The sequence below is a fragment of the Zalophus californianus genome, chromosome 16, assembly GCF_009762305.2.
Source record: "Zalophus californianus isolate mZalCal1 chromosome 16, mZalCal1.pri.v2, whole genome shotgun sequence".
Lineage (NCBI taxonomy): Eukaryota > Metazoa > Chordata > Mammalia > Carnivora > Otariidae > Zalophus > Zalophus californianus.
In genome coordinates, this window is record NC_045610.1 from 11275109 (window position 1) to 11290188 (window position 15080).

At 54.4% G+C, this 15080-nt stretch overlaps 1 protein-coding gene across 5 annotated transcripts in view; it reads right to left on the reverse strand.

Moving 5' to 3' along the window:
- Window positions 1–15080, reverse strand: part of EPN2 (epsin 2) — an 80365-nt gene that overhangs the window by 36811 nt on the left and 28474 nt on the right. For 3 of the 5 annotated variants that reach the window (XM_035724536.1, XM_035724535.1, XM_035724534.1), the window contains exon 2: window positions 9023–9786. In XM_035724536.1, coding sequence (XP_035580429.1) covers window positions 9023–9617 — 595 coding nt within the window. In that variant the 5' untranslated portion in view covers window positions 9618–9786. Of the gene's footprint in view, window positions 1–7002; window positions 7174–9022; window positions 9787–15080 lie in introns of all 5 variants that reach the window. The other 2 variants (XM_035724533.1, XM_035724532.1) reach the window with 1 other exon arrangement.

A 15080-nucleotide genomic window follows, 5' to 3' on the forward strand; every position in this document is an offset into this window, starting at 1 on the left:
GTCATGATCCCAGGGTGCTGGGATCGAGCACCGCATCGGGCGCCCTGCTCGGCGGGGAGCCTGCTTCTCCCTCTGTACCTCCCCCTGCTTGTGCTCTCTCTCTCTCTCAAATAAATAAAATCTTATTTAGCATATGTTCACTGTTTACTGAACACCTTTCCTGGGTCAGGCACCGGGCACTGAGCACAGACAAGGCTCCTGCTCTTGGAGTGTGTTCTAGTGCAGGGACACAGAAAATAAAGTGAATAATTTCAGATAGTAAAAAATACTGTGAAGACAAAATAAGAGAGAAACATGACCTACAGAGATTAAAGTACATTATACGGTCTATTTTCCCACACCAAGAGAAATCTATCTTAGACCTTCCTTCTTATTTTTACTTATGTAATTTTTAAATGCCCCCTTGAGGTTGACTATCTGAAACTAGCCACTGGGCAGGCGTGGCTCACACTGTCACATCTGTGCGACTGTTACCAACCCTGACTTAAATCCCCTTTTCCCTGTTTCATGCTCCGCGTACTGAGAGCTTCTCCACAACACTCCTTACCTCTACTACAAAGGTGGCTTTGAAGACAAATGGCCAGATACAAGTATCGTATTATAATTCAACTTTCTATGGCACAAGTCAACACTGATCCTTCATTGATTATCGCCAATCAGCAATCTGGAGAGCTGTGTTTCAATGTTCCGCTCTCTGACAATCACAGGAGCACCTTAAAACCTGGGTCCCCATTACTGAACAGTTTAAAGAGGTCTCCCTGCTTTTAAAAACCATAAAGGAAAGCATTATGTGAGATGGGCCATACAATTTTAAAGCTGCACTAGGTGTATGCTGTATATTCATCTATTCTGTAGAACAACTTAAACTTTACTTTTTTGTTGGAAAGTAGGAGTACCAGAGTTCTTCTGGGAAATCTGGGTTCACATTCCAGCTTTACCACTATGACAGAGAGGATTTGGGTAAGTTCATCTCCCTGTCCTTATCAACAAGGTGCCCCACCCGCCCCCTCGGGCAAGTGGGAGCAGCAAGACGGACCCGTCATCGGGGAAAGCAGAGGACGGGGGATGAGACAGCCAGAATTGAGCAGCAGCTTCACCTGGCACATTCAGACCCCACTCAGGACGCAGCCCTCGTGACAAGAATACCCATCATTAGTGTCTGACCCTCAGACAGGGTGTCAGTAACACGGCCGCCTCCGAGGACTACTGGCGTTACTGAGCAGCCTCCTCCGTGATTCCATCTGCACTTGAAGAGATTAACTCCGGAGTAAGCCAATGCTGACAGCCAGGCCCCCGCCTCTGCCCTGGGCCTGCCTACCTGCCTACCTGCCTGCCTGCCTGCCACGCAGGGGTCCCATGACTTCCAGAACACATTCACCCCAGCAAAAGGGAAGTCAAATGGATCCCATCTGCCACCAGATTCCTAGTCCATCCCACCTGAAAAACAATCTGCCACGAGGTGAGAGGCCCCTGAGGGCTGGGAACATTCTTCACCGGGTGGCTGTCCCTGGCCTTTCCTGGAACTGGGCAATCATCACCTGGCTGTCAGCCAGCAACCACCTCTCAGCCCTGGGCGTGTCCCGCCACCCCGTTCCTGGGCAGTGTCACTCAGCCCTGCACGTCGGGCTCCCACACTCAGGAGAGGCCTCAGCTGACCCAGGCTCCTTCCGAGTCCACACCCTGGGAAGGACAGGCTGGCTGGCTTTGATTTTTTTTTTTTTAACAATAATATATTGTTATTATATATCCCCATATCCTCGAGTTTTCAAAAACAGACCTACAGGGGCCCCTGGGTGGCTCAGTCGTTAAGCGTCTGCCTTCGGCTCAGGTCATGATCCCAGGGTCCTGGGACCGAGCCCCGCATCGGGCTCCCTGCTCAGAGGGAAGCCTGCTTCTCCCTCTCCCACTCCCCCGTGCTTGTGTTTCTGCTGTCGCTATCTCTCTGTCAAATAAATAATTAAATAAACAAACAAACAAACAAAAAAAGACCTACATAGGCCTCCCTTTCTCGGCTGCCTAATCCATGTTAAAATGTCCTCTTGTGCGCGTACAGGTGTTTACATGCTCCAGCTGCACTCCCATTGTCTGGCTGCCAGGGCTGGGGCTGCAGTGACTCCGGTTTCCCCCTGAGGTTCCCTGCAATGGAGAACCAGCTTCCCTGGAGAGTTCCGGGAAGGCCTGCACCTCCGGGCTCTTCCCCAAACATGCATGTGGAACAATGCACACGGCAGCTTTCAGACTCTCCCTGATGGGCTTAGGAATGGCTGGGCGCTGTGGAGCGAGTGAGAAAGCTGTGCCATCCCCCAGCTCCGAGAGAACATGAGGTTCCCCTGGACTGAGGCCAGGCCATCAGAGTGGGGCTCAGGACGCCGTCAGGACCGAGGGCTCCCCGTGAAGGCCCGCGCAGGCTGCTCTTGGGCCCGCTCCTCCCCCTGCACCGGGAGCGCCTGGCCTCCCTGCACCTCATCTGGATCCTAGACTCTTGCCCAGCCGCTCAAGAGCAATTGTTCTCTTTGGTGCTGCTGGCTGAGAAATTCAAAGCCAGATTTGGATCCATCTCCGGCCCTAATGCGTGACTCTGGCCTTCTACTTTCTCACCTTTATTTTCCTTTTGCCCCAGTTCCTTGTATCTACTTAATCCTCCGGTATTGCATGTGTTTTGGATGCCAACTGCAATCCTCTCTAGAGTGAAGCAGCACAAACACATGAAACGCTCGTAATCTCTAGTAATCACTCGGTGAATCACTGTCCACAGCGGGTGAGGGGGTGCAGCCTTGCGTGAGGGGCGCCCAGGCCAAAAGAAGGGCTGGCCTGTAGGAGGCACAGACACACTCCCGGGAGCAGGGCTGAGCCACACCGCAGGTAGCTGCTCTGCACTGGCCAAAGGGCCAAAGGTGTCACCGAGACAGCGGATCCATCAGGACAGCCCAACACCGGGTCGCAGGTGGCATCAGCCACCTGAGACAAAGCACACCACTGCCCACTCTGGTTCTGGGACGTCAGCTCGGTTCCGATTCATGTGAGGGAATGAGGGCAACGAGCATTTCTATTCTCTGTCTTCCTTGTTCCTTTTTCTTTTCTTTTTCTAAGACCGGGAATGCTGACATCTGGCCTCCCACCCAGCAATCCAAGGCGCCGAACAACACAGGGCATGCTCATGCTGCAGCAGGGCAAGCACGGCTCTGGCTCTGGGGGCTGACGGACTGGGCGCTCCTTCCTTCCCTTGCCAGCCTCCGTCCACAGAGGCCAGCCCAGGAGAGAGATGAGGGGAGGGGGAGGCCCAGCCCTCACTCTGGAGCACGCATGTCAGAGGACAGTGGCAACCTTCTACTCAGGCCTCCGCCTGGACTCACAGGGACGGTTCTCCTAATCGCCCCATGCTGCCTTTCATGTGGGTTCCCACCATCCCAAGAACTTCTGCTATTTCTCCATAGCCTGCTGAAATGTCATGACCAGCCCCACAGACAGAGCCGGGAGTGGGCGGTGGGGGGTGGGGTGGGTAACGGGCAGGTGGCTCATACCCCACTCCACCCAAGCCAGCTGCCCTGTCTGTGTGGTCTCTGGCAAACCCCAACCTCTCAGCCCAAAAGGCCTTCCCTGGGCCCCACAGATTCCCCTGCACACAGCGGTCCTGAGCACCAAATGCCTGCCAAAATCATGTAGGCAGCCAGGTCACCAGGGATTACAAGAATGTGAAGGAACCATGAACACCAGGTGAGGCCAAAGAGGTGAAGGCCTCTCCAGCCCAGAATTCTCCCCGAGGTCCTAGACTTCTCAGACCTTCTCCATGCACCTGCATGTCCAGTAGACACTCTGACATGTCCAGAACATCACCCCGCCTCTGCTTAAACCTGCTCCACTCACAGCCACCAATCTCCCAGCGGCTCAGCTAGCAGTCCTCAGCAAGCCTGCTGGCTCTCCTTTAAGACCTCCCCAGACCTCCACAGCCCCACCAGTGCCCACCTGGGTAAGGAGGGTAAGGTTTCCCCTCCCAATATACAGCCGGAGGAGAAAGCAGTGAGGGAAAGGAGTTAGAAACCTTGAGAGCAATCTGACACTGCTACAACATCCAAACACCGATACAAAAGTATCAGTCTGAGCCCATCAGGAATTGAAGAGCTGCTCCCCGCCAGAGGCAGTTTGAGAAGCCGCCCTCCACCTCTGCCCGGCCCGCCCTTTGCCATACCCCTGCCCTTGATCTCACCTGCCACTCTGCCTCACGCAGCTCTAGTCACCTGGGCGGCCTTCCTGGTCTGCAAGCACCCCTGAACACACTCCACCTCAGGCCCCTTGCACGGCTGCTCCCATCCTCTGCCTAGAATGCTCTTCCAAACCTTCACACAGCGCACTTCTCATTCCCCTTCGACCTTGGCTCCAACATCACTTTCTCAAGGAGGCTTATCCTGACACCCTCCTTAACATTGCAGACCACCCTCCCTACTCCTCAGGCTCGACTGGGTTGTTTGGTTTTTGTCTGCTGTTTCCCAGAGCACTCATCCTGTAACATGCTGGATCATGTCTTAGGTTTATTGTCTCTCTTCTCCTGAGTAGGGCAGACGGCTCTGTGCTGTGTGTCTCAACACACACGTGTTGAGTGAACGAGGGAACGCGAGGGAACGCGGGAGCCAGAGTGCAGCCGGGGCGGGCTTCACGGACAGAGCCTGGAAGCGGCCCTCCAGGTGGACCTCAGCACACCTAAGCTGACGGAGGCCAGCCAAGGACCATCAGGGGCGTTGTCGGCCGTGTCTAAGGCTCTGAACTGGATCCTGGGAGATCCCTGGAATCCAGAGGAGCTCTCCAAGACCCGGGCTCAGTGTATCATCCGTCAGGGTGGAAGGTGGACACAAATGGGGGAGGCTAAGCGGACACTGAACTGAGGTCACGGAACTAGAGATGAAGGCACAGAATTCGAGAGGTTTCCAAGGTCAGATCTACAGACGTATGTGAGAGGTAAGGGCGGGGGAGGAGGCACAGGGAAGATCAGACGGCTAACGGTACATGACAGGAAGGTCCCCTCAAACACCATCATGATTTCCCTGGGTCAGAACAGCAGCTAAGGCGTGAGGAGCCTCCCCGCAGTGCCTGCTCTCCCAGGAAGGGGCCTTCTCCACGGTCGGCCTCCCCTCCCCCGCCCCGCCGAGTATGCATATCCCACCGGCCTCCCTGCAGGGTCTGGGGTCCTAAGGGTGCGTCTCCGATACGTCTCCCCGGCATCTCGGCCTGCATCTCATGAGACCACTTCCGGAACGGCCAGCGTCCATCAGACTGCCCCACTGCCGCATTCTGAGCCAGCGTGTTCGAAGGAAATCTGCTGACGTGCGTACGGTTTGGCACTTACCTTACACGGAACACTTGGTTCTAAGTGCTAAGGAAGAACAGAAAGCCATCACGGGCCAGGGCCCTTCCCCCGCCCTGGCCCCCCCTCCGCCAACTGCCTCCAGGACAGGCAGGGTGTGAGATATGGAGAGGGATGCATGCGCTAAACAGTCAAAGGATGGAACGTTGACACCATGTAAGGCTCTGCCCAAAACTCCTCTGGGACATGAGAAACTGTCAAAAAAGACCCACTCATTTTGATCCTTCATTTCTACCAGAGCCGAAGGAGGAGACAGCCACGAGAGCTATGCACCTGGAGCCACCTGCCAAATGTGTGTGTGCAGGGGAGGCACCCAGGTGGAAAAGAACCAGAGGGGCTGAGACCAGCCTGGGGGCACAGGGCATGGTCCTTCCTGGCCACGGTGGGAGGGAGGGGGCAGGCAGCGCAGCTGGCGCAGGCCATGGGCCTGAGGTTAATATGCAGAGGGCCCAGGAAAGCCGACCTGCACGCCAGTGAACCCAAGACTCAAAACAGACCTTCCTAGTTACTGAATGGACCCCGGAGTCCTGGGGAACACTGGGAACCTGCCGAGAACAGCCCCCAAAGATCTGGTGGAAGAAAGGGTGTGTAGCCCGAGGGCCTCTGGATGATCGTTCAGAACACACTTGTGGCCGTTTGCATTCTCTGAAGTGCAAAGCTGGTCCTCCTTACAAAATCCCGTATAAAACGGGGAGGAGAACATAGGAGCATGAAGTCAAATATCCCAGAGCGAACTACAGTGATCACACACACACCCAAGTCAAACAAGCCGTAATATTAATGAGGCACGAATCAAAGGGAACGGTTTCCAGGGCTGAATAAAGGCCGGCTACCTTATCGGGGAAGTCACACAAAGGCTCCTCATTGGTGCCCCTTCTCGTAAGAGCAGAAGAGAACAGAAGGCTTTCTTCTCTATAGCGGGGCCCCACTTGGGGGTTGGACTACCCTGAGAACATTTTCCGGTAGGCAACAGGACAAAAATCGGTTTTCAGCTTAACCTGCAACAGTTGTAAACTCTGACCAGGATACATGATTAATTAGTGAAAAGAGAAGCCCCACTTTTAGCTCCCCATTGAATTAGGTTATCTTTAAACACTGACCCAGAACTGACAGTACAGCTAACCCTCTGTTTAGCACGGTCATGGGGATTTCTGGAAGGACAGAAGTTAATTGAGAAGCAAGAACAATCCCATGTTGTCCTCATCAAGGCATGGATCACTGCATCAAGGACGATGGCTTCCAGCGACTGTCCACCGAGGCCCCCGGCTTTGCCTGGCGTTGTGAGATTTAAACCGCACCTTTCTGGCTCAACAAGCCAAGTGGTGTCTGGCCCCCACCACCCCTGGGTCTGGCCGACTGCAGAGCACCCTCCAATTTTTCAGGGCGTGGGGACACAGGGAAAGCATGGGCAGTCACCCCATGCCTTACCCAGATGGCAGCAGAACTTCTAGCAAGGGGCACAGGATGGTTAGAGGGGAGCGCCCAGGGAGAGAGCAAGACAGGGGCCCTGGGTCCGCGGGAGGCTGGACCGAGAGGCCCAGGAGGAGACAGGGAGAGAGAGAGTTGGCTGTACTGGACCCAACAAGCACACCCCCAGCAAGCTGCCCCGCATTTCTAGGAAGGAGAAAAGCAAACCGCCGTCCCACCTCGGGCTGCGCGGTCACAAGTGAGGCAGGGCTGGGACCAGTCGCCATTTGGGCGGGAGGCCAGCCCCAGGTGCGGCAGGAAGGGGTGGCGCTGGCTCAGCGGCTGCAGCTCCTCGCTCTGACCCAGCGGGGCCCCTGCGCGGTGCTGGGGACACAGCGAGGCCTCGGGCGCTGTCGGGCAGGGACACACACACACATACACACAGAGAGAGACACGCCATTAGAGGGACCGGGAGCGGCAGAGTGCGGGCCGGGGCCGAAGCCCGACGCACGCAGAGGGGCCAACAGCCTGCTGACCACGTTCTGACCCTGCACATGCAGCTCAAGCTCAAGGGCTGAGAGAACCGGAAGCTGTGCAAGCTGGGACCATGGCAGCAGCCGTCAGCCCAGCAGAAAGCCGCCAGGACCTGGGACTGGGGCCCCATCCAGACCCCTGGGCTCGGGCACCCGGACGGTCCCACGAGCTCTCGATGAATGGGACGCTGTTTCAGCTCTGGCTTTGTATCCTCTGGCTTCTTGACAAAAATGACCGCAGGAGGTGTGTGGAGAGCAGAGCAGGGGCCCATAGCTGGGCAGCACAGACCCAGCCACTTCCACAGAAGCGGCCTGAGACCAACTCCACCCACAGCGGCCCTTCTTGGGGGATGGAGAAACAACTGCACTCTTTCCAGGGCAATCTTCATTTTGGAGGGGAGGGGGCAACCTGGCCCAGGCAGAGCTGCAGGTCACAGTCCATTCTGGGCGTTTTCATAAAGGTCACAACCTCCGCCTCACCAGAGCAGTTCAAACGAAGAGGGGAACAACAGTAACTAGAAACGGGACGAGAAAAATGCTAACCTCTTCAAGCCTTTGATAAGAATTTGGAATTCCTAGAGGCAGGAAGTCTGACTCGGGTACGCAAATCTCCCGGTTGACACATTTCTCAAAATGCTGCTGGTGGCGGTACGGTGTCTAACTGAAGCCTGCACGCAGGAAACGTTAGCAGGCAGCCTGGTAACAGAGCCACTGACTAAACGAGGACCAAGGGGAGTCTGTCGGGTGACAAACAACTTCCTTAAAAAAGAAAAAAATGTGCTGTTATGCTGACACGGTGTTACAGATTCCAAAAAGAAAGGGGGTGTGGGGGGCCTGCACTTCTGTTTCTTTCAGCCAGAAGATACAATGTGTGCGTCCCCCACCCCCCCCCCCAGGCGACCAGGGCCACCAGTCTCGACACCACACTGGGACAGCAGAGGGGCGCCCGTTCCCCGGACCACTTTTAGTGAATGCCCAGGACGCCCACACGGCTCTCCAAGACCAGCTTCCGTCAGGCCCTGAACTCCACTTCTCTTCCCTGAAATCTCGTGCGAATGAGGGGCAAGGACACCGCAGGAATCCCGCATGCAAAAAATGAGAAAACCAAGTGGCCCCACCCAGCGCAGACCCAGCCATGCAAGCAGCTCCCCAAGAGCTCTCGTCCTCATGCTGAAAGAAGAGGCCTCACTCACACTAGCACCTGCAGAGGTTTCGGCCTTTTCCTCTTTCACTGAGAGAGAGAGACCTCCCATCTCCCTCCCGTGTGATGCTGAAAGGACAGGGACACCCTGAGCCGGTGGGGAGACCCGAAGCCCAGTCATCGGAACAACATTTAACAGGAAATTAAAGACACGAGGTTATCAAGAAGGAGCGTTCATTTCCTCCTACCTACCAAACGCAGTCAACTCCCCACTGTTTTTCGCAGCAGGCCAATCACTTGGCTCCAGCCCTGCCCAGGGGTACTGAATCGGACCCTGGAGCAGCAGAAGGTCGAGACCCCTGAGCCAGAGCAGCCAAGGGACCAAATGCCCCCCCTCCAACCATTAACCGTAAATGGGTGCAGACCACTGACACTGTTATCCGGGCTGCCCAAAGCGGAGAATGGAGGGCAGATGCGAGCTCTCGCTTAGCCCAAGGGCACGTGCCACCCTACCCGCCACCCAGCGCTGCCGTGTCTGTACCCAGCACCCTCCGGCAAGGGGTGGGGAGCGCTTCCACTACTCACAGCCGTGGTAGGAAGCTGGCGACCCCCCGGCCTTGCCGTACTCCTGCTCCGAGTAGCTGGTGGAGAGGTTGGGCTGGCTGGAGCCGCGGCCAAAGGTGATCTGGTTGCTGCCCATGCCCGTGGCGACCTGGGCCATGCGCTCTTTGGTTTTGAGAGCCTGGGCCCTCTCAGCCTTCAGCCGCTCCTCGTCCTTGAGAAGGGCCACCAGCTGCTTGGACTTCTCACGCACGTTGATGCCCTGGTCCTTGCCGTCTCGGTCGATGTACTGGAAGTCCTTCAGCGTCTGGATGGCAAAGATGTTCTCCCGGCACTGCTGGGCCACGCGCTCGGAGCCCGTCTTGATGAGGTAGTCCAGCAGCGTGAGCGCCTTGTACACGTGCCGCCAGTTCTTGCCGTGGTCGTTGAGGCGTTTCCAAACCATGCTCATGATCTCCGAGAAGGCCACCACGTTGTAGGTCAGGTCGGCGATCTCGGTCATCAGGGAGCTGGACGGGCCCCACGGGTCATTGGAGGTGGCTTCCCGCACTTTTATTTCAGCTTCCGAGTAATTGTTCACAATATTTTTCATTTGCCGTCTGATAGATGAAGTCGCCATCTTTACGGTCTTTGTGGCAACTGTAAAGCCCTTCAAAGAGAGAGATGTTCCTGTGCTGGGCAAGTTCGTGCCCTGCGAAGGTTCAGTCTCCGTAACAGGCGTGGAGCAAGATCCCTGCCAGTCATTTCCTCCGCTGGAGCCTCAGGTCCGAGAAGCCAGAAGCCATGACCTAGAGAGAGAAAGAAACACACTCCCTGTACCATGAGCTCCTCCGAGACCGCAGGAGGCTCCGGCTCAGCCCCTTCTGTAAAAAGGCAGGTACCGAGGTCTGGCGGGGGTTCGGGGGGGCAGGGATGAGTGGACGCGCTCCAGCCTCCCTAGGAGGAAAGAGATCCATCGTCTTTTCCAAAATTACAACAAGATCAGTATCACAAGGTAATAGTGAATAAAATCTAAACTCGAGGTTAAGCCTTTGGCAAACAAGAAGTAAACACTGAAACTGTTGCTCTAATTTTCAAAACACTTCTCCTGGCACGGCTCTTCTGTGGGTTGTATTTTCACGCGTGGCAAAAGCCAGCGACAGAAGAATCGTAACACTGGGGGCAGACAGTCCTGACAAATTTTAAATTCTGTGGGAGCAAGAAAGCCTCTCATTTCAGGTATATCTTACCCAAAAAAAATGCCTATCTATGCTCCCCCCCCCTTAAAGTAATCTCTGCACCCAACGTGGGGCTCGAACTCATGACCCTGAGATCAAGAGTCACATACTCTTCAGACTGAGCCAGCCGGGCACCCCTAAAATGCCTAACTATGTCTTTAAAAATCATTTGACATCTGGCTTTGGTCCACTGTGCTTCTATACTTGCCCAGGACGTTTTCTGTGAGCACTTTTCTCCTGATTTTTTATAGGTTTCCAACTACTCTTTTTTTTTTTTTAAAGATTTTATTTATTTGCAAGAGAGAGAATGAAAGACAGAGAGCGTGAGAGGGAGAGAGGGTCAGAGGGAGAAGCAGACCCCCCGCTGAGCAGGGAGCCCAATGCGGGACTCGATCCCGGGACTCCAGGATCATGACCTGAGCCGAAGGCAGTTGCTCAACCAACTGAGCCACCCAGGCACCCAGTTTCCAACTACTCTTGCAGAGCACAGCCCAGGCCCTCCACTGGGCTTTCAAACTTGCCAGCACCTGGCCTGAGCTAATACAACTTAGAAATAATCTGGTCTAGCCCACTCCCCTCATTTCACAGAGGGGAAAAATTGAGGTCCAGGGTTACCCATTAACGGGTCCACCTAGCCCTCCACCACAAACCCACATCCCCTCTCTCCAGAGAAGAAACATTTACTGAGCTAGAGTGAGGTCCACATCTCTGACAATCGGCTTTGGTCCACAGGTTTGGGTCTTGTTCACCAATGACCACCCAGCACCCAACACCATGCCTGGCGTGGATATAAATGCTGTTGACTAAATTTACGAAACAGATTAAAAACAGCGTCCCTGGCCCCAGGAAGGCCACAGGCTGGGAGGGGACGGAGGGGAGCCCAGAGGATCTGAAGACGCAAAGCCCGAACAACCAACTCCGCTGGCTGTTGGAGGCTGCAAAGGCAGGCATGGGAAGGAGTTTCTGCCAGAAATCACTCCCAGTATGTCTTCCAAACTGAGAAGACCTGAGGGGTGGGAGGAAGTGGTAATGTAGATTATTCCTCATCTATAAAATGAGGAAATGGAGGTCCAGAAGACTCAGAGATTGCCCAAGACAGAGTCTGGACACAAAGCAAGCGCCCTCCCCTTGCCCATCCCCCACTCCCACCTGCTGGGCTCATTCTGGGCTCTTCCGGCTGTTGGAGGAGCCAAGGCAGCCTTGGGCCAGGCTCTACCTCACTTAATGCTCATGAAAACCCTCCAGGGAAGGTAGAGACGAGGAGCCCGAGGACTTCAAGTCATGAGGTCAAGCTGACTAAGGTCACCTCCTCCAAAGCAGCCCTGTGGGGGGTGCTGGGGGGGTGGCACCTCCTCCCTCCTCCTGCAGTGGCCCTCACGTTCCACCAAGCTGCTGGGCTGCTTCTGCCAGAGAAACAATGGATGACCCCCTCCTTCCTCATCTAAAGCCTCGGACAGGCAACAGGAACATCAAAAAATAAGTAAACCTAAGTTGTTGGGGCTGGGGGTGGGGGGGAAGAGCCACAGGAAACGCAATGATCACTTATCACATACGACCATACAAATAAGAGCCCATAAAATTTCATCCTGGTGACAATCGATACATCTGCTACGGCTAAGAAGGCCTTCACTCCAGCCTCAAATATGCCAAGAATTCCGTCTCCATCTGAAGCCACAGAACGGGGCTTCGGCAGAAGGCAGGCACATTCTGCCTCTCCACGGATCTGGCCAGCTCTCATAAATCCTCTAAAGCCTGTCAAAGGACCAGGGATAAAAATTTTCACGGTGACCTGCACATTTGATTTAGTTCGGTTTTTCATTCACAGCAACATTCACTGCTGGCAGAGATGGGGTGGGCCTCAAAAAGCAAAAAAGAACACTTTGATTTTTAATGAGCATCGCCCAGCTTAAAGTGCAAGTGCTCATCAAATTCAGGTGTACTTAATGCCTAGGGGCCCTCCGATGTGCTAGGGATCCCCGGGCACTTCCATTTGTCACTCCATCTGGTGCACGGCAGATACGACCGTCCCACCCTCCGAGAAGCAGGAGGAGCTGGGGTCCACCGCTGAAGAGGTCCTCAGCCACCCTCCTCCAGGTCAGGAAGCAGCTCTGACTAAGCATGACAGCAAATGGTCCTCCTGGTACAAAGACCTCAAAGGGTGAGAAATATAATGAAAACAAAAACAAAAACAAAAAACCAGAACAATTTCCTGAGGGAGAAACAATGCTCCAGGCTCTGTTGCCCTTCTTCTAGTCCAGCCACCTGGGAACCCAGTGTGCTCCTCAGGAGAGGTCAGGGAGAGGCCATGAGGCCCAGCCAGGGCATCCACCAAGCCTCCTAGGCCTTTGGTGGCAAAGAAAAGGCACCAATTCATCTGATCAAGCGCCAGAGTGCCCTCTGCCCTGCCAGACAGAGGCTGGGGAAAACTCCAAACAACTGAGAAACCGGGGCTGGAGACCTAGGCAGGAGATTTCTCTAACAGGCTCAACTTGCAAAGACATCTGTCAGTAGTCTCTCTGAAATATTTAGGCCTTAAGAAGAAGGAAAAAGGTAACCAAACGCTCCTTACAGTCAGAAAAATATATAAAGCCTATATAATTTGAATGGCTACCTGCCATTTTCTTAAAGCTATAGATGAGAGTGGCTTTCAGAATGGGCACACAGGGAGAATGGGGAGATCGTGGGAGAGGAAATTCCCAATAGGAGAAAGGACACCAAAGGCGCCTCCATGAAACCACGTGCAAGGCCAACCGGGTGATGCACCTCACCGGAGACCGTGGAGACGGACACCTCCAATTCCGTCCATGAGAGAAGCTGGCGACACGTGAGTGGGCGGCAGGACCACAGGACCACAGCCCCGGCTGCGTGCGCACGAGGCTCCCCCAGGCGGCTCCAACTGAAGACAGGGATGTGGGTGGCTCCGTCGCACTTGTCCCTGTGGACCTCAGACCTTGCTCTTCCCGTTTTAAAACTTCTCCCCCTGAGCGTCAGGATTGGGCTGTCAACACCTAAACATCTCCACCCCCAGCAAACATCTGTCGGGCACTCCCTCCCAAAAGCCAGGCCTGAACACACTCCATCCTCAAGTAGCCACCCTGTGCTATTTCCAGAACCTAAGTTTTGTTTTGGTCTTGCTTTTCTCAATGGTGTGCATACTCCGCCTTCCGGACTTTCCCTCTCAATCTGCCAGTTTTCTTCCCTTTCCAGCTTGGGGAGCCTGAACTAACCAGCACAGGATCCCGTGTTACGTCCTGCGCTCTTCACTCAAGCCGGGGAAGTTGTGGTCAGCTCCCAAACACCCAGTCTTTTATTAAGGAGCTTCCACTCAGATATGGGGACGGTGGAAGGAAGGGGAGTGGCGGGGGACGCCAAAACGGGAGGGAAAAATAAACTTCGTTTAAGGTTTAAGACCAAGACAGCAAAAAAGAAAGGGGGGGCTCATTTTCATAAATTACATACCAACAACTTGGGACAAATGCCATCAGAACATTACTAACTAGAAATGCCTTCAGAAATGGGAGTTCTAGGGACGCCTGGGTGGTTCAGTCGGTTAAGCGTCCAACTCTGGATTTTAGCTCAGGTCATGATTTCAGGGTCGTGGGATTGAGCCCCACACCAGGCTCTGCACTGGGTGTGGAGCCCGCTTAAGATTCTCTCTCTCTCCACCACCACCCCGACCTGTGCTCGCTCTAGTAAGAAATTTAAAAAATTAAAAAATTAAAAATTGAATTCTATCATCAGGAATTACTTAGAACCATTTCATTATAAGCGATTAAGTTTGTACGATTCTGTTACAACTTTAAATATTTTCTGAATAGAGATAAGTTGGGATTCTATTCAAAGCAAACACATTCTTCTGCACAGAAGCCATAGGACATCCATGATTCCCCTGGAATGGGATGCCCAGGGGCCCCCCACCTCACCTTCCCACTCCAGCCCCAGCCCTGAAGAGCGTGTTCTGGAACTGTATTAATCATTCATTTTATTAAGAATCAAGGCTTCTGATGCACGTGATAACCACCAGTAACCTCACTGAGTTGATAAAGCCAAGAAACGGCAAAGAAACTGAACATTTCGGCTGGCCTGGGGAAGTCTCACCATGGGCAATGCACATTTCTATCAGGCCTCCCAAAAGCCCTTGGAAGCTCTGGAGACTCCGCATCAAAAGCCACAGTCTCTTCGGTATAGAAGGAAACACTCATTTTTCTACAGTCAGGCCCCAGTACTAGAAAAGGTTCTTTAAGCCAAAGAAATTTTGTTTCTGTCCTGGAAACAGAATCTGCTGTCTCTGCCTTTGCAACATCCATATCCCCTTGTCTCAGAAAGATCCTTGGTCTTCCATCGGGGGGGAAGGTGGCCAGGTGCAGGCCCAGCCCAGGCTCCACCAGAGTACCGCAGGCCCCCAGCCATGGTGGCTAGATCAGGGGCGGGCGGACAGTCCAGCCTGGGCTGCCAAAAGCCACCACAGGGCCAGGGTTTCCCTAAGTCTAAAGGCAACGCCATAGAAAGCAAAGAGCAAAGGGAAGGCGAAGGAGTGAGTCAACATGGCTGGAACCTCTGGGTCCGCTTGCGCCGGAAGCCATTTCTGCACATCTCAGCAGCAGGTGCCAACGTGGTCATCTGTCCCCTACAGCACCGTGGGCTGTGCAAGGAGCCTGAGAGCAGCCCAACACCAGATGTACTGCAAGGGTGCCTGCCCTGGGCCTCCAAGTGGGCCTCAGGTAGAAGGGCAGGGATACCAACCAGACTCTCCTGGGTCACACCCAGCCTGTCACCTCAGGCTGACCGAGGAGCTGCGTCCTTCCCAGGGAGGCTCGTCACTCCTCAAAATGCAGACGGCATTGGCAATGCAGATGGCCAATGTC